Source organism: Vidua chalybeata, chromosome 6 (assembly GCF_026979565.1).
Source record: "Vidua chalybeata isolate OUT-0048 chromosome 6, bVidCha1 merged haplotype, whole genome shotgun sequence".
Taxonomy (NCBI): domain Eukaryota; kingdom Metazoa; phylum Chordata; class Aves; order Passeriformes; family Viduidae; genus Vidua; species Vidua chalybeata.
The window spans coordinates 30563930-30587595 of record NC_071535.1 but is presented as its reverse complement, the minus strand read 5'-3'; the positions used below and the strand labels follow the sequence as shown (position 1 = coordinate 30587595).

Below are 23666 nucleotides of genomic sequence, written 5' to 3'. Positions count from 1 at the left end.
ATGAACAGCCAGGTAGACCACAGGTTCCGTAAAAAAAACTCAAAAAACCCAGGTAAATAAAAGCCGAGTAGGGAAGTAAATTGCCCCGAAGCCCCTTGTCCGTGGTGGGCACGAACCCCAGGCCCAGCTGGACCCCTGGTGCGGCCGCGGGGGACGGGCCGGCGCCTGAGGAGCTGCGCGCAGGATCGGGGCTCCCCGCAGGGGGCTTCTCACCTCGCTGCTCCCGTGTTCCCTCCGACCAGGGAAAGCTAGGAGTGCGAGCGATGTCAAAGATCCTCGCCTCTCGCCTCTCCCAGACAGGATGAGAATGTGTAAAAAAATTAGATTTATTTATGCACATATTTATCCCCTCTAATTATAGAAATTAATCCTCTTACTTATGACTAAAAGGTAACGTCTAAGGCGTCCCTTTGATGTTTAACAGCATCATTTGTGGCTAACATTCCAACTGATTAAGGAATAATTGTTGTTAAATGCTTTACAAGTGGATAGTGTTTAATTGAGAGGCATTCATAATTTTACGGCTTACCACAAAATGAAACGTAATTAAAAACGCAGAAACTTCCAACTGATTTTGTTCCAATTATGTTTATTGTTCAGACTAATTACTGCACAAGACGGGGTACTTTTCCCCATGTCTAAATGGCACACGCTTCCCAAGTATACCCTTGCAGGTTTTTTTTTTTTTTTTTACAGGTACAGGCTTGGGACGCCTTTCTGCAGCCTCCGCTCTCCCCACCCCCCACCCCCCCTCCCCATTATAATTAAATGCTCCAGCCTTTTCTTCTCTCCCCCCTGCAACACCTTGGGATGTGAGAAAGTGATGGCACCTTTCTTCCCTCGGAGCTCGAAGTAATTGTAGAAGGGCTGATGAATTTCTTGAAGAAACACTTGCCACACACTGAGGAAACCATCCCCTAGCAGGATTTTACAAACCAAAGTAAACAAAGCACCCCAGGGGCGATTTCCTCCTTTTGCGCAGCGTACTTCTCAATTTACCTCAGAAGGGATCACAATCACACACGGGAGTTACAACAGAAATCATACTTGGTTTGGGAAACATATTCTGTACAAGAAGCAGAGAAATTGAAAGTGTTCAAAGAAAGGGACAGTCATTAAAATACCTGCCAGGCGCGCTGCCATTCCCTTAACTAACCTTCCTTCTTTCCCGTGAACTCAGAAATCTCTTCAGCATCTATTTAAACACAGATATCCCGGGGGGAAGGGGTGGGGGGTGGGGGGGGGGAGGGATTGCGGGAAGGGGGAAGAGGAAAGAAACCAACTCACATACCCCTCAGGTCCATCTCACCAACACCTTTAAACATCTTCATCCTCGGAAAGGGGTGGGAAATAAAGTTACTTGCCTAATTTCACTCTTTGTTCTATCGAAGAGACTTTATTGTGCAAATGGACTTATTTATTTATTCCTGAGTTTCTCTATCCCTCAGCTGGGCTCTTGGAGAAAATTAGAGAGTTGCCTGAGATCATGCTAATAAAAAATCACTGCTTACAGTTAAAAGGAATAATCACATCGATCAGACCCTGATAAAATAGGGGTGGGGGGGCATCAAATGCCCAACACTGCTTACAGTTTGCTTTTTTCCTTTGGGCTCCAAACCATTAGGAAAGGATCACACACATATTTATTTTATTGCTCCTTTTGTCTCCTTCTTTCTAGCAGGATTCAAACCCCTGCACGTGTGTGCGTGGTTCGGGGGGTTGTTGCTCTCTTTGGGAGGGTTGCGGCATTCACAGGTGTGCTTTGGCTCGTCACTGTAACCCTGTACAATTTCCCAATTCTTCTAGATGGTTTAATCTAGGTGTGAGAGTAGAAAAGTGTTTAAATTCTACTGGGGAAATAAGCGGGGCCGGGGGAGGGAGGGGGAAGGGGGGAGGAATTCCCTCTTTTGGCGAGTCAGAAATAGCCCAAGCTTTTCAAACGGATGTTAAAATTGGACATAATGGAGCAACACCTCCTTTTATTTTTCTCCTTTCCTTTTTCTTTTTTTTCTCCCCTCTTCAGGTATGAGTCTTGAATCCTTTCATTAAACTGACACAGATTTCCAGAGATGGAGAAAAGGAGGGGTATCTGAGGTGGACATTTTATGTAAATGAGCAAATCCGAAATGTATTACAAATCCACTGTAATAAAACTGACAGTTTTGACAGTATTGACAACATAAATATATGTTGGAACACAGCACTTTCAGACACTTAACCGATGAAGCAATAAAAAGATTCGACTACAATATTTCAAATAATCGACATTGATGTTTTGATACATCATTTTTATACCTCGAATCGATCTATCACTCTATGACCGGTCAATTTTAAGTAAAAATCTGCTGCAATTATTTACGCTATTGCCAATGACGACCTAATAACTGTTTTCAATTAATTACAGCAAAACTAAGCATTATGAGGACTGACTGGCCACATATTCCATTGTATGGCATTTCTTGTATGGAGAGCAAACACATGTATGTGTATTGCATTCTTTTTGTGGGATCAAAAGAAAGACATACAAAGACGATCACAATCTTGAGGGGGGTGGTGGTGGAAATAAAGAGCAACCTCTTTTCGGGAACACACTGCCGGCTCTCACCATGTACTTCTAGGAAACACGCTATAATATTTTGTCAGCTCTATCTCTGTGCAATACCAAACCGGGCTCTCAGGATTTTTTTTTTTCCTTTTCTCTTTGGGCTCTGCACTGAATCCCACTTCAAACAATGGGCCGAGCAGTTCTTGGGGGAAAAAAAAAAAAGAAAAAAAAGGAAATTCGTGCTTCGAGTGATTGCCTGTGTGCTATGAGAGCCTCCGGATCATTTCAAAAGAGGTAGGAGTATATTGTTCTCTCCGGACCGAGAACTCCAGTGTAAAAATGAGAGCACTTCTCTTCTGGAGTTTTATAGGCAGCTGGAGAACAAAAGGAGATATTTTGAGTGAGCTTGAGGAGAATTTGAAGCCTTTGCGGATTCTCTGGTATCACACTAAAGCCATTTACTTTGCCCTAACTGTCCTTTTGGTTACCATGTTATACCGGAAAGATTAAAATTTTTTCATACTTCGGGATTCTTAGAACAATTGCAAACTAGATTTTTTTACTGCCCTGTGCAAACAGTATTAGTGGGAAGCCCTGACAGGTTTGTGGTTGTTTTCTTCTTTTCTTTTTTTTTTTTTTTTTTTTCCCTCTGGTGTGTAATGGAAATAAATGTCGACTGTTTATGGTCTCCACTTTTACAAACATTCCACTTTCACAAACATTCCAGCCTAAATAACATAATTAAAAAAAAAAAAAATCTCATCTCCTCTGACTTTAGTGCTTCACACCACCCGAATGACATAAGCCGGACAAACGCGAAGGGCTTCATCTCTGTGCCCCTTCCCACGGCCGGTTTCGCCCCTCAGGGGTGGAACCCGGGACTGGGCCTCATCAACGTCCCGCGGGAGCAGCTGAGCCGGGGACGAGGGCCCTGCGGCCGCGGAGCGAGCCCCGTGCCCGGCCCCACGGCCCCGGCGGCGGCGGCGGCGGAGGGCCGGGCCCTGCGCGGCTCCGGGCTCGTGTTGGAGCCCCGCCAGATAGCGCTAGAGGGCTGCTGATGGCAGCGCCGCTCGGGGCCGCGGCAGCGCCCGCCGGGGCAGCCCGCCAGCGCCGGGTTACAGCCCTGCGTCCCGGCAGCGAGGGGAGAAAGGGGGTCGGCAGGGGAGGACGAACCCGGATCGTTCTTGTTTCGTGCGGGATTGGGGTTTTTCCCTCTAAAAGAAAACAGAGGGCGAAAGGGTGGAAGAAAGAGTAAAAGGCGAAGTAACAGGTAAGTAAATGAACCTCCTCCTAATCCAGCTCCCAACATCTCAGTCATACCGCAGTCGAGGTCAAGAAAAGTTCACCGTGATGGGCTACCATTGACTTTCAGGACTAGAAAGATTTTCGACAAATAATAATACGTTACTGAAAAGCGAAGTACACCACTGGCAGACAGATCAGGGTGAGGAGCTAAATGAACCCAGGGATCTGCAAAAGCCAAAATGTGCATGATTTCACAGGGGCACCCGAGATGGGACCTCGAAAGTCTTGCAGCTGCGGGAAGTCGGAGGCAAATCAAAGAGTGCTGAGATGAATAAAAAGTGACTGAAGTTGTAAAAAGCAACCGTAAGGGCAAAGGAGAGTGTGGTAAAGAGCGGGTTTGGGGGTAGGAATTTAACTGTGGCACAATCCTGATTATAAAAAGAAAAAGGTACTAGTTAAACTCCACACTTCGCCTTGCAAGCAAAACAAAAAGTAAAATTCACATGAATTTCACTACGGTGTCCCAGTGATGTCCAGCGTCCATATTTTAACAGGCAGATTGCTTTCTTCATTCATTATGACACATTTGCTAGAATGATAGTTCGAGATAAAAAGCCAGTTTGAATATGCTAAATTTTTCACTGTGTTCCATGATATCCCTGACCCATCTAAGAGGAGTTTTGCTTTCAAATGCAGTCTACATGTTAATGAATACAATGGCATCCTCCAAAATACTTGAACTCAGCAGACAAACAAACATTGAATAAAGTTACAAACAAGATTAAGGTTCAAGTTATTTGTCCCTGTAGCAAGGAGTCAATTGTCCTAACAGATGTAGGGACGTTAAGAGGATTTAAACCATGCGAATTTAATAAACCAGATTAGCAATAGGTGCTTTCCACAACTGCTAAGAACCGGAAAGTAAATCTAGCCTAAATTACCCATCGGACTGGAGGATCACCAACAAGGAGAGCTCAAAATTTCCTACAGAGTACAATAGAATTTCTCACAAGCATGGCTGGTTTCCCCCTAAAAACTTTCTATTTGCATTAAATCTTGTGATAGGAACACACGCGCATGCAAAACAGCGGTTTGAGGTCTCCGGTGGGATTTATTCTTGAAATCTGAAATATTACCTGTTGTACCATCCGCTTTTGCAAGGCTGTGGAAAAAGAGAGAGAGAGGGAGGGAGGTAGAGACGTAACGAGCAAGCAAGAGAGGCATGTCTCAAAGCCAGCAAAGGACTAAGATGCCACACTTCGGAAAGGCTGATTGAAAACAGACTCTTCTTAACTTTTAGAGGATTTTCTCTCTTGCTCCCTCCAAGAGCTAAGAAGCCGATTTGGGAGTTTGAAGGGAATAGGTTTCAGCATCCATATTTGTTCTGGTGCACTTGTAAAATGCGATTTGAAGAGGATCTTTAGCCCTCTGATTGTCTTTGTATTGTTTTTCTTGAAACGGATCTTTTGCCCTTAATGAATCCCCACACAGCTGGACAGCTCCTGCTCGGACACTGAGAGCGCTAACCCCAAACTGACCCCAATTTGACACCACAAGATGAAATTTTACCGCCTGTTAAAACCATTTCCAGCCTCGGCAAAAGGAGCTGGCGGTTGACTGAGATGCACTTCCATACCGGACACCTCATTTCTCTTTGGACTTTTGAGCCGATCTATCAAAAGAAAAACAACAAAAACAAAACAAACAAACAAACAAACAAAAAACCCAAAAAAAACTGCAGGCACCACCCCAACTCGTATCTATCTCACACTTTTCCTGAAAACAGTCCTCGCTCTGAAAGTGATGCAGGAGAAATGGAAATTAGCCATTTTAATTTTCCCGAATTACATTTTTTTAAAAAGAAATGTCACTAGTGGGGGGGGGCGGGGGGGGCTAAATGAAAAATCACCTAAGTATGTGAAAGCCCTCACTCTCTGCACACACGTATCCCATTTTCCTCCGAGTTCCCAACAGCATCTTTGTTAATAGATGAGTACATTCACTTAAGGGCGCTAAATTGAGATCCCGTTTTAATGGCTAAACTGTAGCGCTTTATAAACCACATTCTCTGTGTGCTTTAATCCACTGGGATAGTGATGAGGAAAAAGGCTTCAATGCTTTTCATGTGGAAAAAAAAAAAAGACACAGGAGGAACATGAAAGATCTCCATTTACTATATGAAATTTCACTTTCTATCAAGTTAAAATAATTTTTAAAAGTTGGTCCCTGTCCCAGATTACAAACACGCACAGCAGGGCAAGGCAACACAGGGGGTTAATTACTTTAGGAGTGGGAAAAAAATTAAACAATTGAAAGGAGCAGCATTGAACACTGCACAAGTCTTTGGCTGGTTTTTTTTCAGCATTGATTTTAGTCTGTTTTCTCAGAATTTCTTAGTCAGGGCAGCTGAGATATACAGAGATTTCTGTGAAAATAGAATTAGCAAAAAAAAGTGGTCTAAAATGATATTCTAAGCAATAAAATAATTTCTTCGATGGGAGCCAAGTAATCTAACTTTTTTCGTGAAGAAAACTGATTAACTTCTCTTACAGCTTGTGGTCTAAAAAAATGCATGGAGCCTTAAATGTAGGCAGATTACTTTTGCACAGCCAGTTTATAAGGAAAGTCCTCTTCTTTCGTGATACTGAAACTATTTGAAAAGAGGTACATTTGTATATCTCAAGAGAGAAGGCTCTAGGTTTGCACTGCCACGGTTAAAAAACAAGTTTGGAAGCGACAAATATTTGAACCACGTCCTCTAAGCTGGCTGCATCACAAGCAAATGATTCCATGCAAGTTGAGAAATCTGGCATCTTTGGGGCACGGGGTGGGGGGGGGGGAGGGAGGGGGAAGAAAGAAGGGAAAAAAAACCCAAATAACATTCACCGATGACTAGATCTCTTAAAAAAAAAAATCTGCTAGAAAACTACAGCTGTAAAAGTAGGAAAGGATTTGCATAACCTACTGCTCTGTAGGTCTCCGCGCACCCAAAGGATTAGCCAAGCATTCATTACCATGAATATCTTGAATTACGTTACCGATTTATACGACAGAGTATAAAATACTGCACAAGAAGACTGGCTTTTTCCCTGCGAAATGAATTGACTTAACCACTGCTTGAAAGAGATCTACATACTAAGGGCTCTTCTACTCACCTCTCTTTACAGTCCCGTGAAAGTCAGTCACAGCAATTCGGTTGCTCTTAGGACTAGCTTTAATCTTGGAGGAGATCCTCTAGGAAAAAAAAAAAAAACAACCCGTGTCTGCTCTCCGGCTTCTGGCGGGTTTTAAGCGGGGTGCAACTCTGGCTATAAGTAGGAGAGGGGCTTTTCTCCGTATTCTCCTCGTATTTGTAAATACAGCCCTGCTCTGCAGGGCTCGGCGCTAGCGGAACATGCAGGAATGCCCACTGGCGTTTGTCAGCTCTCCACACTATCTTTCTTTATACGTGAGGGCTGATTTCCCGCAGACATCATTGTTATGATGGCTCATTTAATCAAACTGTTTAATTGCTCCGGTAATCACTATCATCATCACAGGTACTCAATCATTCATCATTTTGGAGGGGTTTATTGACCTCTGGAGCTCATTCCCTTTGCCTATTAAAATCAGGCCAAATATCTATAACTACCCCTTGAGTCATTTTCTTAAAGTTAAAAAAAAGCCTCAAACCTCTGAAAAGCATCATCATCACCACGAAAAGCAAAGCAAAGCAAAATCTAACGGAATAATATATTTTCTGCCGTGTATTTTCAAAAGCCATCTATGTATGAGGCCACATTCACAAACGGGTACATAATAATTGATAAATTCCACTATTAACGGGATAGTCTGTTTTAGATTTTATGTGCAGGGGACCGTGAACGAGGGTGGGGGGTTGGGGAGGACAAAACTGCAGCAATCGATAGTTTGACCATCGCTCCTCCCCTAAACTTCAAGCATCCCCCATGATTGATGATCCCGGGTAGCTTTGGTAATTGACTGCTCTGAGGTAAGGCATGGTGTAGCTTCAGCGAAGTGATTGGGCGAGAGAAACGCACCAAAATTAACGCGCATTTGTGTGTGTGTGTGTGCCTGTGTGTTCGGAAAAGTTCATTTGGTACTCAAGGGTGGGGGGGGTGCATCATCTCACTTAATTTGCTAAATAACCCCACTGTAATTAGCACTACCATTAGAAGGCATTACCGAGCTAATACTCCAGCATACATTCCACAAGCGCAACGTCGATAAACGGTAAAGTCCAGCAACACACACACGTAGATACTGCGCTCACCGCCGGATCCGCTCAAAACGAACATGCAAACAGAAATCTACATAACATCTGGATCTCTCCTACAAAAGACTGAGCATGACTTTGTTTTTAAGCCCTTTACAAAGCCTGGCAGCCTAATCGCAAAACTAAAAGGGATTTCCCCCTCTTCCCTCCGCCTCTCCCCGCCCCCCCCCCCTTTAAGACATCCAGAGCGTGTTTGATAGCAGCGATCACTTAATGAAGAGCGGTGCCCAACACGGTTTGAACGAGGCGTTCTCTTCATGCCCTGGAAAATTAATTTTTAGCCAAGCACAATGAACTGTCAGAGGGAGGCAGCGCGGCTGGCAGCGCGGCGCGCTGGCGGGGCCGGGAGCGGCGGGCCGGAGCAGCCTCGCTGCCGGGGGCAGAGCAACTTTGCGCGGCCCCCCCGCGCGCTGTAGCTCCCGCTGCCCCCGGGCTCGCGCACCGCGCGCGGCAGCGGCGAGAGCCGGCGACCCGACCGAGCGGCCCCGCGCGCCGCCAGACGCCCGACACCGCGGGTAATCGGAAGGTATTTTGTTGCTCAAATAATCTAGCGCAAACCGACCCGGGGCCGGGCTTCTACCGCACTTTTCTTCTCTCTCTCTGCAGTTTCCCCTGCCTCTCCCCCCTCTCGCACACACGCACTCTCCCTGTCCTTCCTCCCCTGCCTCCCTCCCTCGCTCCCTCCCTCGCTCCCTCCCTCCCTCCTCCCTCCCTCGCTCCCTCCCTCCCTCTCGCTCGCACGCTCGCTCGCTCCTTCCTACACGCCGTGCTTCGCTCGGGGCAGGGGCTGCTGCGCGGCTCCCCCCGCGCGGCGCCGCGGCCGCCCCGCCGCCGCGCTGCGCATCCCCGGCGCTCCGCCGGCTGGGGCGCCCCGCCGCCCCGCGCCCGCGCCCGCCGCCGCGCCCCGCCGCTCCCCGCCGCCGCCGCTCCCCGCCGCCGCTCCCCGCCGCCGCCGCCGCCGCGCTGCAGGACTGGCTATGGCCACCACTACTTCCGGGTTCCGTCACTTCATTCTCCCGCCGATCAGCGCCGCAAAACTGAGCCTCTTCTATAAGGCAGCCGGCAGCCAACCTGCCAACACTTACTGACACTCACTCATCCCAGGGAGTGAGGGAGAGAGGGAGACAAAATACCTGCCGGGAGGAAAAAAAAAAAAAAAAAAAAAAGGAGAGAGGGGGAAGTCCGGGCTTTGCAAACTATTCAATTTTTCTTCGCATCTTTCCCCACCCCCCTTCACAGTACTTTGAAAAAAACAAAACAAAACCAAAACCAACAACCCTATAAGCGATCCTAAAAGGCAAAACCCGAGCACGGAGTTACTGGAAGAAGAAACCGGGGTTAAAAAGATTCCTCCTCTCTTCTTCATCATCATCAACCATCATTCATTCACTACCTTGACATTCCCTGGCTTTGATTGACAGCTGGAGTGGCAAAAAGCCATGAGACACGACAGTTTGGTTACATGTGGGTTGCTGACGGGCCGATCGTAACCTTCAGTTTGGGGGCTTGACAATTTTTTTTTTTTTTTTTTTTTTTTTTTTTTTTTTTTTTTTTTTTTTTTTGCGTAGAGAAAGAAAAAAGGAAAAAGAGAGACAGAAAAAGGAAAGAGAAAGAGACAGAAAAAAAGAAGAAAACACAGAAACTCATCGTGGTTCTTGACTGTTTTTTATATATTGTTGTTGTTATTGTTGTTGTTATTACTATTATTTACCCATATTGGAGGATAGGACAAGTCTATAAGTGGGTTGCAAAAAAAAAAAAAAAGGAATCTTCTTCACTCTAAATCACTTTCTTTGCTGGACTGGGATATTAAATATACGACACATCCAGGAGTTTATTGGAGCGCAGACTGATGGCGCAAAGGGTAGGTTTAAATCTCCAACACTTACCTATATATAAATCCTCTCTTAAGAGGGGCCTGTCCGATTTGCTCTCCTCTGTTGCTGATGATGATGGCGGCCACTATTAAAAAATAGCAGCAAAAATTATTCGCTGGCTTTTTGTGTGTGTGCATGAGTGTCTCTGTGTGTGTGTCTCTCTGCAATTGTTCCACGCTTTTTTCCTCTCTAGCTTTTTCCCCAGCAGCGCGAATTCCCTGCTCTCTGCCTGCTCAGTAGCACGGGTTTCACAGGGGAAAGCTTGCTGCTGCTGCTGCCGCCGCCGCTACTGCTGCTGCCTAGCAAAGACTCAAAGACTAAGAAATACTTATGTGTGTCTGTGTATATACGAATGTATATATATGTATACACATATAGCTGCTTTTCTTCTTTTTTTTTTTTTTTTTTTTTTTGTCTTTGGCTGTGACAAGGACAAGGGGAATTGCCACTAAATAATGTTTCTGGTAACTTTCAGATTATTTCCCCCTTTATCTACCCCCTTCCTCTCCTCCTTCCGATACACCCTACCTTTCCTCTCTCCTTTCTAGTGTTGATTTATTTATCTAGTTGGTTGCGATTCTACTTGTTTATTTTTTTTTCTTCTTTTCAAATGCAGAGTAACTCTAGTTTCTCTCCTCCGTTTCCTTCCTTTTCATCCCTGTTTCCTTGTTAGGGTTTCTCCTGCCTGTGCCGAAGAGGACCATCTTCCCTCACATACGCAGATAGGCAAACACACTTTCCCCTTTTACCTCTTCTCACACCCCCACTCCTCCTTCAGCCCCTCCAGCCCCTGCTCCCTGTCCCAGCTGACTTCATTTTGAGCATTTCTCTCTCTGTTGTGGCTGTTCTTGTTTTGTTTTGCTCTGTTTGTGTCTGTCCGGGTGCTTTACTCTCTTCTGACTTTTGTTGTTGTTTGTTTGTTTTTTTTATTCCCCCCTCTCTTCTCCTCTTTCTTTTTCTTTCTTCTCTTCCGGCCCGCTTTTTGACAGTACGATGAGCTGCCCCACTACGGCGGGATGGACGGAGTAGGGGTGCCGGCGTCCATGTACGGGGACCCCCACGCCCCCCGGCCGATCCCCCCGGTGCACCACCTCAACCATGGGCCGCCGCTCCACGCCGGACAGCACTACGGCGCCCACGCCCCGCACCCCAATGTCATGCCGGCCAGCATGGGCTCCGCTGTCAACGACGCTCTGAAGCGGGACAAGGATGCGATCTACGGGTAGGTGCCGCCGGGTCGCCCGGCGCCAGGGCCCGGCTCCGCAGCGCTGGTGCCCGCCGAGCGGCCGGGGCAGGAGCAGGAGCGGGGCGGGCAGCGGGAGCTCCCGCGGGGCCGCGGCGGCAGCGGCCAGCCGGGCCCCAGAGCGGAGTGGGGCGGGGGGAACCCGGAGAGTCCGGAGGGAAGACGGCAGCAGGGCAGTCCGCAGCAACCCGCTCAGGAGGGGGACCCGCGTGGTGGCACTGCCGTGGCCGGCGATCTCGGGACGAGGGCGATTTCGGGACGAGGGCGATCCCAGCCTGACTCGGCTGAGATGCCAGCACCCACGGGAAATGGGTGCTGGAAAACAGACCTCTTGGGGAGAGAGGCTGGGTCGGAGAGAGGTAGTGTTGCCTTGTCCTTCAATTTTTCTTTTTTTATTTATTCGGTTTTTTCGCTTTTGTGCGTGGGGTTTTTTTTTCGGTTTTTTTTTTTTTGGGGGGGGGGGGCGGGTATTTTCTTACCCGTGTTTTTTTTTTTTTTTTTTTTAATTTTATTTTGTTGGGAAGGCCCCACTTAGGAGTTAGAGACTCTCATTACTCTGGATTTTAGTTGGAGAAGTGTTGTTCTGCTGTTCTTCTCTGTGCCATAATACCACTCTTCCAACTTCGTAAATAAAGAGCTATTCACATCGCGGAAGGTAGTAAGAATAAAAGGGATTCACTTCTTGCAAACAGCTCTTCCCAGAGACAGAAGACATAAATACATTGGGGGCAATGAGCTGAATTTTCTGTTTAAGAAAGAAAGAACATGAGGAAAAAGAAACCCATACCCAGCAAAACTCAAGCCTGCACCAGGGCTTTGCTTAGAGGGAATGACACCGATTCCCTTCAGTGCCTTTTGGAAAAAATACTAACTGATCCTAAAAGGAGAGCTAGTAACATCTATGACAAAGTGTAGGGCCTTGATCAGACACCAAAGGGGAAAAGAAACAAATGCATGCTTACTACTTAGCACGCAGATAATTTTTTTTCTGACTACACCAACTATGGGAAAATATTTCGCGAAGTGCTCCCTTCCTCCACCCCCTCCCCTGCTCACTTATCTGGACAGATGGTATTTTACTTGGGTGTGCTTCCTAAGCCAGGAAACTTCACCACATTTTTGTTAGTAGGCCCCTTGAAAAATAAAATTACGTATTAAGTAGTTTGCAGTTTGCTTAGCTGTACTCTCGTTTTAGGTCATAGCTGGAGGGTAGGGATGGGATCTTCCAGGTTTTGCGGTATTTTAAGCTGTGGCAAAAGTGCAGCATTCTCAGTTGAGCTGCTGCTGAGCACGTTCGGTGCCTTGTGCTTTTAGAGAGGTCACTTTTGTCCTCGTCGGTGAGGACTGCACAGGGAATGTGGTTCGGGCATTGCAATTTCAAAATTTAAAAAAAAAAAAAAATCCAAACAACCAAAACAACAACGGCCAGCTCACCACCAAAACCAGTATTTTTATTTCAAAGTCTGGTTCTCCACTGCTCTGCCCGGGGCATTAGTGCGAAACTGCAGAGTGTGGTTGTGTCCGTGTGTCCGTGTGTGTGTCCGTACCGTGCATTTAAAAAAAAAAAAAAAAAAAACAAAAAAAAAAACCAAAAAAAAACTTGTTGATTATAGCTCTTCTTTCCCCCTCTCCCCCACCCCCTCCCCTCTCTTTGTGTGCCACCGCCCGGTAGGCACCCGTTGTTCCCCCTCTTAGCTCTTGTCTTTGAGAAGTGCGAGCTGGCGACCTGCACGCCCCGGGAGCCCGGCGTGGCCGGCGGGGACGTCTGCTCCTCCGACTCCTTCAACGAGGACATCGCCGTCTTCGCTAAACAGGTCCGGCACCTCTCCCCCCGCCCCCGACCCACACCAGCGCTCCCGCCGCCTCCTCAGCGCCTCGACCCACACGGCCGGGTGCTGGCAGGGGCAGCCTCCCTTTCCCCCCCGGCGCCCCCTCCCCGGCGGGGCGGGGGTGCGCCCTGGTGTCCCGGCTGGCCCTGACCTCCACCCCCTGCCGGCTGCCCCTCCACGCTGCCGGGCTGGGGCTCCCGGGCCTTGCCCTCCTGCATTAGTGATAGGGAAAGGTAGCTGTGGCCGAGTTTTGGAGGCAGAGGGAGAGGGAGGGGAAGCAGGCAGGGGACCCAAAGGAGAAGGCTCCCGTGGGACCGGCGGCCGGCTCAGTGCCGGACCGGCAGGAGCGGAGCGGGCTCCTCTCCACAGCTCGGTGACCCAGGGCGTTCAGCCAGATTTTGGTACCGGCCGGTTTTGTCAAAGGGATTTTCCCCTTTCGGGCGATCCGGTTACGGGGGTCAAGACAGGAGCTGTAGTTCATGCCGCTTTCCCTTCTTCTTGCAGGTCCGCGCCGAAAAACCACTTTTTTCTTCAAATCCAGAGTTGGACAATTTGGTAAGGCCAGCTCCCTCTTCCACCGCACCCCCCTCTCGCCCTTCCCGATCCCTCCGCCCGCTGCCGGCAAGCGCCCTCCTCCGCCCCGGGACCGGGCCGAGCGGTGCGGCGGGGCAGCGGCTGCCGGGCCGGGCACCGGGCTGCGCCGGCATGGGAGCGGGGCGCCGGCCGGTCGGCAAGTTGCCGTCAAGGGGCTTCAAAGAGCTTTATTCTTAGAGCCGGTCAGAGCAAAGTCTCAAGCCCCAGTGCATTGCAAAGCTGAGTTTGAAAGCCACGGGAAGCTAAAAGTGAAGGAAGTAACTGCTTAAGAAGAGAGAGCTGGAGATTTCTAATGTAATTCTTTTGCTAATGTGAACGATTTCAATATTCAAAGTGCCTAAATCCGCTTGTAAAGAAGATGCCAAACTATTCAAACACACATTCAGCCCCCTTTCTCCTGCGGGCGGGGGTGGGGGTGGGAGCGTGTGTTTGACTTCTGTGCGAACCCTCAGGGATAAGGGCCGGGGATGCTGAGAGGGGAACGAGGAGAGGAAGAGGTTTACTCCAAGATCGCGGTAATAAAGCGCTAATCGCCGCTCCTGGAATAAATATGATAAAAATCAAGTGTTTAGGTTAAAGTTGATCAAAATTGTTAAAGCGTGACCAATGAGCTAAAATCCTGTATAATGACCGCGCGCCCTGACAATCCCCTTCTCCCCCTTTCCCACTCCGGCTCGCGGCTCTGCCCAGCCCCCGTGCTCCTGTCTCCCACGTAACCCCTTGCTCAAAACTTTCTTGCAGATGATCCAAGCAATACAAGTACTAAGGTTTCATCTTTTGGAATTAGAAAAGGTAAGAGCCACGGAGGTGGGCTGGGGGCACGCCATTCCCTGCCCCCTCTCCCCTCGCCCTCCCCCGGCTCCCTTCCTCCTGACTGTTTGGTCTGACTTGTAAACATGGCCAGAGAAGATAGGGGTAATGCATTGTGACACTGTAACCTGTGCCATCAGAGCATGTGACACCCGACAGACATGCCCAGACCATTTTTTCTTGCCTTTTTGTGTGTGTGTAATTTCAATATTTACTAATATTAAATATTAAACCCCTTTCATCCTTCTTACCCCTTTCCTCAGTAGAAGCTCTTTTTCCCAATCAGAAATATTAAGTTTAACAAAAAGAAATGAAACCACTCGTTCTCCTCTCCGGCTCTGGCAGGCATATTAACCCCAAGCAAGGACTAAATGTTTGGAAGAGGCAGGGGCCCCTGCGAGGCGTGGGCAGGGGCTGTGCCCTGGGACAAGAATGGCTCTTCCCACAACCTCAGCAAGTAGCTTCATTTTACTGCTCCCGGCCATTTAGACCTTTTTTTAGCCCCGGTTTAAACTGATCCCGTCCCGAGTGACTAGTTGTACCTGTCTGGGTTGTGTATGCTCCGGAGATACCACCTGGGTCCAGCTCCCAGTGTTCCGATGTTATCACCAAATCCGATTTTCTTCAGCACTCAAGTCTGAGCCCACTATCTCTCTCTCTCTCTCTAACTTGTTGCTGCAGCAAGTCTCTAGAGAATAATATGTGCTGCAACAATTTCTCTATTGTTTCCTTGCCTTCAACTATTGTCCCCCTTAATTAGAGTTACTTGTGGAGTAGATCAGAGGGTTGAACTTGTTACAAAAAAAAAAAAAAAAAGTGCTGAAATACGATATTTAGCCATTATTGATTCTATTATTCTTGTTATTCTTTTCAGGTTCATGAATTGTGTGATAATTTCTGCCATCGGTACATTAGTTGTTTGAAAGGAAAAATGCCAATAGACCTCGTTATTGATGAAAGGGATGGCAGCTCCAAATCAGACCATGAAGAACTCTCAGGATCTTCCACAAATTTAGCTGATCATGTAAGTCCTTCTGTTTTCTTTATGATACTTTTAAAGTTTTTAACCTGCTTAGAGGACCTGTTCTGGATTTCCTTGCTTTGCTGCTGTTGTCTGTTAGTATTATTACTAGCTTAACCTCCTGCAAGCTTGAATCCCATCTTCAAACTTTCTTCCCTTTCACGTTGCAAAGTTGTAGAAATGCAAAAGGCTCCTTCAGTTTTCATCTGTAAAGCATCGAGTTTGCAATGGTTTGTAAAGTTTCCTAGTCTGGGTGGCTTGGAGAGCTAGCAAACTGTTGGTTTGATGTGGGGATCAGTGCTTTCTCCTGTTCTTTGCCAACTTTGTAATCAATGCATCAATGTAAGGAAACACAGACAAGAAAGTTAGGAAGAAAGTTTGCTGATTTGCTCCCCCCTCCCCTCTCGTGGGGATGACAAGTGATGAGAATTATTGGCAATACTACACTACATTAAAAAAAGGGGTTAGCACATTAGAGTTTCCAATGCTTTTGCTTTATAGCAACTTATTGTCAGAATATGGACTTATTGCCAAACGCCTGAAGCATCTTCATAATAAAAGACAGTAACCTTGATGAAGCAATTATTAACAATGTATTACAGAAAGTTGGAGAGAATGATGATTGAGTAACCGTAGGTTAGCGGTTGATTTTAACACTTTAGGAGTTGGTGTATTAGTGCAATGTGTGTAGTACTGAACATTGGTGTGCATGAAAAGGAGAGTGCCTTTGTTTTTCCGGGTTTTGGAGTGGCTCCTCTGATCCTTCAAAAGATGTAGATGCAGAGAGACTTTGGGATGTGGAGGGAAAGATTGCAGCTGGTACAGCAGAAAAGAGAAGGAATAGCTCTGGTTAAAAAGGGTGGGTGTGAATTCCACTTTATTTATAGGAATGCATCCCTGAAGGGCAAAGGGGTTTATACAGTTTTAGATTCAATTGAACTAATAATCTAAATGATAGAGTCTAATATTTTAGCGGTTGAAATATTAATTTAACACCCGGTGTGAAGTTAACCATGCTTTCTGCACAGTCGCCTGCCTTTATTTCCCAGTGTGTTAAGAAGAGTAGCTGGAAGCCCAGGGAGAATGAGCTTTCTAGGAGCTTTTGTTTCCTTTGAAAACATGTTGTTTTTGTGTGTATTTAGTAATTACATTAGACCTGGACTGAAGCTGAATTGGGAGATAAAATAATAATAAATTCTTCTGAATGTCCCCCTTCTGGCGTGGCTTAGTTACGGAAAATATTTTTGGATCCAAGCCTTAGCTTTCATTTTCTCATTTGTATTCAGTAAACATTGCATGACAAGGTTTGTGCTATGTTTTACATTTTAAATCTATTTTGAGGAAAAAAAAAGTATGCAGATCTTCCTTAAAGTTTCTCTGCTTATCAGCTAACTCACATGTCGGTAATAAACTCCGTGAGGCATGACACAATTTCCAAAATATTTGTTTAATGGCATTTTACAACCTTAAATTCGTGGGCATAAGTATTCTGGGAGAGTACTAGAAAAGAAATTGAAATGAGTGGCAACCTGAAAGATAGTGAGTCACTGTGTAAAATTTAGAGAAACAGAAAAAAAAATACATGCTTCTCCAGTACAGTTTCTTTACAAGAGTGTGTTTCAAGTGGAAGTGTAGAAATGGAGGATGCTTATGTTTATATTGAAGAGATTAGATAAACTAGCCTGTTTAGGGTTCTGGCAGATGGCAAATGCTCAAGCCAATTTGCAGTGCTCCATTATAATATTTAAATTCACACACAATGATAGGACAGGAGTGGAGGGGGTTAGCATTTTGATAATTTGGTAACTATTATCTTCCATAAGAAGAATCTCCTCTTGCTTTTGTGGCCCCAAAAACAAACTCAAATAAATATGACAACTCATTTGTCTTGCACCCGTTAGGGTTTACCACTTCATTGGGTATTATAATTTAAAGCCTCTTACTTCCTGGAGATTTGAGCTATAACATTTTTACTTTAGCCCCCTGCTATTTGTTTTGAAAGGAAGCAATAATTTGTGCAACCAGAACACCAACTGGGAAATGAAGAGTTGTATCACATAGTTACATTTTATTCATGCGTTTTGGGAAATGTGTCTCCTTATTGGATTTCTTTTTTTGTATATTAGTTTGTTTTCATGACAAAACTTTAACACCTTTTTATAGCTTAGTCAAACTACCATGTTTTATATTTGCACTGTACAATGTTCCAGCAGAAAGAAATGGATCTTTATTCATAGAAAATGAAAAGCTTTAAAAAAATGCCTAATATAAACATGCAAGTCTATTAAAAAATTAACTATAATTTCTGAGCATCTACCTGAAAATGTAGCAGTTCAAGCATGCAAATTTGTCCAATTTGGCTCTCCAGGTTTATTTTTTTTTTCATTTGCCTTGATATGCATATTTAATACATACCCTTAGGCTAGATCTCATTTGGTGAAAGTTGGTGTAGGGGTGATGATGAGCCACTTCAGAAGGACAGAGACAGCATGTTGTTTCCTCTGTTTTATGTATTGGCCCACTATTCTGATCTGCGGGTCTTCCCCTCATGGTTTTATTTGCACATGAAATACTAGGAGCATTTCAACTGATTGGCTATGAATAATGATAGCCCAAAAGAAGTGTAGGTTAATTTGTTGTGTGCCAGGGTTTCTCTTGTGGAGGTGACAGTTTGTGACAGCTGTTTGACACCCCAAAAATCCATACCCCTCTATTGTTATTAAGTGGTGTAAAGCTACCCTGTGTGTGTTTCATGTGAATGTGAGGGTGGTAGTAGTGGCAGAGCTGAACTAGGAACTAAGGCAGCTCTCAGCTTTATTGTTTTTCTAGACCTTAAAACAGGCATGAAGGAAAAAAAACAGAAAGAACTGTAGGACTAGCCAATATTTACCATAACACTTTAAATGGGGTACTCAAATATTGTATGCTTCCCCTTTCAAAATCTACTGCTCTGCAATTTATATATATAACTTAATTGGAAACCAAACCCAAAAACAACAAAGGAATGAACTCTTCAGAGATACACCTGTGCTGAAAAAAAGGAGACAGCTGAAAGTTGTTGTGCTGTACATGTTTGGTAATAAATGTGTTTATTGAATTTTATTTTAGTGCGCTATTACCTGTTATGTAATATAGTCAGTGTAAAGGGTCCAGGGACTAGGCAGATCAAATAGTGTAGTGCTGGCCACAAGAAGCTGAAACTTTTGTTATTACTCTGCTGTGTTTAGTAAATATAACAGCCCATAATTAGTGTTTGAATTTTTAACACCCTCGGTTTTTTTTATTGCTCTGAGGTATTAGGTGTAGATGGGAAGAAGGTAATTACAGCTATGCCCTGGCTGAACCAGATTGGTTAGGGGAAAAAAAAAGATAAGAAAAGGGAAAGAAAAACCTTTGCAGCTGCAGTTCAAGTTCGATTTCCCAGCACAGACAATTTATTATTGTTCAACTAAACATACCAGGCCCTATCCTGAATTCTGTGTTCAGCCTAATATGTCTGATGAGATTGTCTGCAGATCTTTTTTTTTTTCATATTTCAAGCTATTCAAATTTGAAAAACATGATGCTTATAAAATTTGGAGATTTTTAAACTTTTTTTGAACATACTGTAACATTTTGTACTTTAATTACACTTCTTTTGTAGCTGGCCTCACCTTGTGTCATACAATTCTTCCTTTAGTACAAACCTTTTTTGAAGCCTAGTAATTCTCCCACAGAAATGTATAGCTGTCCTTCCACTGGCTTTTGTGGGAACAGTTTTTTTGATATTTGTTCATATGTTTTTGTAGCTCAGAGGTAATAATTCCTAAATTATCATAATTCCTAAAATGTCATTAAAACAGCCAGAAATATACATACATGTCTTTTATAAAAAAAGACACTTGACAGATTAGAAATCCAACATCTTAGCTGTAGAAGAGAAAGATTAGTCTGAATATTAAAACTTTCAGCTCTCACATGAGGAGATATTTTGTACTTTTGGATATCCAGACAACTTAACATTTCTTGAGTATTTCTCCTCAAAGAATGGTCTGTGCAAATTCCTGACATTTTGCAGATTAGAAAAACTAAAAATAGTGTAGTACATACCAGTTCCAGTAATATAATTATAATTATTATTATAATTTAGTAATTAAATCTTTAGGTAAGATTTCACTGAGTAATGAAAAAGTAACTGGGGGCCTGATGCTATAGTCTGCAGGTATGCCACACTTTTGTGGACTTCAGTGGGAGTTTCGAGAAACACCAGATTAGACCTCAAAGGTGCCCTTTCTGTCTGTAGTGTGTCAGAAGGAAAACTAAGTAGCTAACTACAACAATAATAAGTCAAACTTAGAATGTGCCTTAAGACTTAGAACATTGCCGTAAGCCCTTTCTTTCTTTTTTTGTAGTGCCTTCTGAAGGGGCAAAGACCATCAGGGACTTTCCAAGACTGTAGATAGTGTTGTGTATTCCTGCTTTTTGATGGGCCAAGGTACCCTTCTGTCACCAGCTGAAGTCTCAAATTTGAGTGTTTTAACCTTAAACTCTGTTCTCTCAAACTGAACCAATAAGGTTTTTCAATATCTATTTGATAACTGTGATCCCTTTTGGTTTGAGTTGTCTATCAGTCTAGATGAAGTGTAGCCACACAGAATGACATAGAAGGACAATTAAAAAAACCCAACATCCCCCTGATTTTTCAAGTCTCAGTTCCTTGGTGACAACTGGATTACATGTCTGATTTCAATCTTAATTAGAAAATACAAAACACGCAGCTTTTCAGAACACTGCCGTGTTCTAGGAGACTCAAAAATTGCTCCTGATGCTTTCTTCAAATGCAAAATCAAGGGACAAGAATTAAAACTTGTACATAGATACAAAATATCTGATAGATTGCTGTGCCTTATTTTTTGTTTCAGTTGTGTAACTCTAGTACAAAAAAGTAATCATCTTAAGTATGCATCTTTTGGAAAATAAACCTGAGTGATACCAGTAGTCTTTTTTAAAAAACATACATATTATGTGAGATTAGAGTTGTTCATGTCTTTTTGTCATATTGAAAGTTCCTTTAAATAGTAAGTTTATTATTAAATGCACTCAACATGATCTCTGAGATAGCATCCTAGACTTTACACACACCAAACATAGACACAGACACACACACAGAAATATATGTGCATGCATGCAATAGATTTCCCTGTCCTGTGTAGTCTATAGTATTTTCATATATGGCTGTACCTAGATACAGATCTTTGGGGTATCAGTCATATCAGTCATTCCCCTGTGTTTACATGTGTTACTTGTAAGAACAAGGTGAGCAGGATTTGGATTGTGTTTGGGGGAGATAATGCCATCTGTATCAAGTAGTTCAGTTCAGTTTTGTAAAACTGAAAAATAACTGAAACTGAATAACTGAAAAAAAAAAAAAAACCCACCTGAAAAACTGGTAAAATTAATTTACCAGACCTTTGAGTCCAACCACATTTAGAAACAATAAGCTTTATAGCCATTGTGGTTTCTTTTATAAAAACAAGTTGGGTTTTGTTTGTTCTTTTAAGATTAATGATTTTTTCAATTTCATCTGATAAAATTATGTTGGGGCCTGATCCTGTCAGAGGTGTATACTTGAAACTTCAGTTAAAATACATGAGTCAAATCCTGCTTAGCTCACTCACATGGGTATCAGCTGGTCTGATTGATTTTACTTCCCAGATATAAATAAGAAGCAGATTCCTTATGGTTAATTGAGTCTTTAATATCACCATAAAAAGCAGTATGAGATCAGAATCAGCCCTAGCAGGACTATCTACACTCATAAAAAGCTAGCCAGAGTTTGCCCAGCAGATATTTTGGACATGCAAAGTAAGAATTGTGATTTGTCAGAAGCTTATCCTATATCAAATTTCTCTGTTACAACATCTCTGTTCAAGAAATCCAGTAGTAGTTAAAAACTCTTATGGTTTCCAGCAGATTTTCAGCATCAACAAAAGAGAAATGTGTCAGATTGGCTTTGTATGCCTTTTGTCCTTTCTGTTGCTCTTTTCTAGATTGAGCAAAATTCAATGGTGGTGCTAAATAATTTTTTTTTTTTTTTTTACTTTCAAGGGAAAAAACGTTGGTAAAATTGTGTTTTCTAGGGAAGGCCATGTGTGTAAATGAGAAACAGTGGATAGCAGTGGAGTGATCTCCTGTGGCCCTGCTAGTACAAGCTTTCCCCATATTGTCTCCTGCTTTTATATTAATTACAACTTGCATTATCAGCTGTGAGTCTGTAGCCCAGCAAATAGAAAATACTGCCCCTGGAGACATAGCTTCTTGTATCTATTTTCTATCTCCTTCTATTGTGCTCTACTCAGTATTCACTGCTTTTCTCCTAGTAGCACTGCTCTTTAACACAATTAGTTAAGAGCAAGAGGAGTACCATATTTGGCTCCCAATTATTAGAACTACTGGGAATAGATACATGTGTGCTGTTCACTTTCTGTGGTATCTGGCATTAGTTTAGGTCATACATGTGTGAAATTTTTATAGTATGCGCACGTACACAAAATAGACAATTCTGTTTTGGCAGATATCATCCACACTCTTCAATGTGTTTCTGCAAAGTATATTACTAAATTTGCAAGAAGAAATGAGAAGTCATTCTAGCAGTTTGTGTAATTTATGTAAAGCTATATGTTTGGTATATTTGGTTTTTTTGTTTCCTTCTGTTTAATTTTTTTTTTCAGTGTGATAACTCAATACAAATTTCATTGAAACTAACAGAAAAATTGCAACTAATATTAGTGGGCTTTAGACTAGGACCTCTTCAGGTACTTCAACTATACCAATGAAGTTTTCCCATGAAGCACACTTTAAAGTTGCCATTTGGTCTTTTTTTTTTTTTAGTGAAGGTGTGCATAAACGCAATACTTATGATTAGTCATTTAGCCAATTTTTTTTTTTTTTTGAGGGATGTGAGGTTGGAAATGGTCTAGAGGAGAAAAAGATCAATTCACTGAATCATACAATCTTAGTCCAAGCCAGAAGAATGCTGCCTTTTTATGAGTCTGTAAACTCCACCCCTAAAATTATTTGTCATTTTTTATAATATTAAAGTCTAGCTATTTCTCTCCTTTTTAAATTCCTTCAACGTTTGACTGTTGTATTTAGTAAATACCTTACCTTATATTTTCTATCCTCCAACAAAGCTCTGCCAAATATCTTCCTCCTTGCTACTGCGTCACAAGAAATACATTGAATTTTCAATCAACACAGTGTGTTTTTCTCAAACCAGATCTACAAACTGAGGTCAAGAACAGCACAGCCTGGTAGAGACAGCAAGTGTTTTCAGCTGTGTGAAGTCTCATTCAGTGATCCTTTCCAAATTTTTACAGCTTTGAAACAGGCTGGTCTAGATTTTGAAATATTGTATGATAGGTTTTGGATGACATTCGCCTTCAAACATTGCTGGGCAGTTACCAGTTAATTATTGTAACTTTCATACATGTGATAAGGAGCTCCAACAGCAGCCAGCGCAAGAGAGCCTGCAGTACACAAAATTAGCATAACTCACTGTGTTCCATGAAAAGTTTAGCCTAGGTGAACATGTTGCAATTACTGTGATGTCTAAAAGAAGGTTCCAGCACGATGCTGTTGGAGGGCTAAACTCATGCTATGCTATTGTTTCTTTTCTTTTTCATGTATTTCTTCTAGCTCTTTATCTGATTACCATCCGGCAAACAGCTGACGCTAAGAGGCTGCAGAGGGCTGAAGAGCTCCTGTCTGCTGTTTGCCTTCAGCTTGAAGCTATTTGAGTGGCTTCCTAAGTCAGAGATAAAAAGAGAAGCTCATAGGCACAACTGTGTTTTAATCCAGGCTGTAAAGAAACTTGCACAGTTTTTGCCTTTTATTTCCATCTGAACTTTTTGCTAACCTTATTTTCAAGTTTTTTGTTCTTTTTAATAACACCTGGGCTGCTTCAACTTTCAAGATCTTTCTTTTTGTGTTTCTCTCCATCTGACTCTGAAAAATGATCGTAAAATGTGGGGGGTTTATTTGTTTTTCTTGTTTTGTTTTACTGTTCGTTGGTTTGTTTTTTTTTTTTTTTTTAATGAAACTGTGGGGAATAACAGTATTAATTAGAGAAGATTAACACAATAACCTCAATGAATATAAAATACCACTGTTTGGTTGCAGCTTTTTCCTGTTGTAGTTCTGTGTGAGGAAAAGTAGACCAGTATTCTAGGTTTTGAAGGGCTGGTG

General features: G+C 43.6%; 2 protein-coding genes across 6 annotated transcripts in view; one reads left to right on the top strand and one right to left on the bottom strand.

Annotated features, from left to right (window-relative positions):
- Positions 1-569: 569 nt before the first annotated feature.
- On the bottom strand, positions 570-8839 carry LOC128789173 (uncharacterized). Its single transcript, XM_053944778.1, has 5 exons — positions 8828-8839; positions 6946-7024; positions 5360-5462; positions 4927-4952; positions 570-3759 (listed from the first exon to the last, which is right to left on the bottom strand). Exons 3-5 carry the CDS (start codon positions 5422-5424, stop codon positions 3437-3439), a joined length of 414 nt encoding a protein of 137 aa, XP_053800753.1. The 5' UTR covers positions 5425-5462; positions 6946-7024; positions 8828-8839; the 3' UTR covers positions 570-3436.
- Positions 8396-23666, top strand: part of MEIS2 (Meis homeobox 2) — a 176165-nt gene continuing 160894 nt past the window's right edge. For 4 of the 5 annotated variants that reach the window (XM_053944777.1, XM_053944776.1, XM_053944774.1 and 1 more), the window contains exons 1-6: positions 9656-9930; positions 10933-11165; positions 12859-13000; positions 13520-13570; positions 14351-14401; positions 15294-15443. In XM_053944777.1, coding sequence (XP_053800752.1) covers positions 9919-9930; positions 10933-11165; positions 12859-13000; positions 13520-13570; positions 14351-14401; positions 15294-15443 — 639 coding nt within the window. In that variant the 5' untranslated portion in view covers positions 9656-9918. Of the gene's footprint in view, positions 8593-9655; positions 9931-10932; positions 11166-12858; positions 13001-13519; positions 13571-14350; positions 14402-15293; positions 15444-23666 lie in introns of those variants that run through there. The other variant, XM_053944775.1, reaches the window with a different exon arrangement.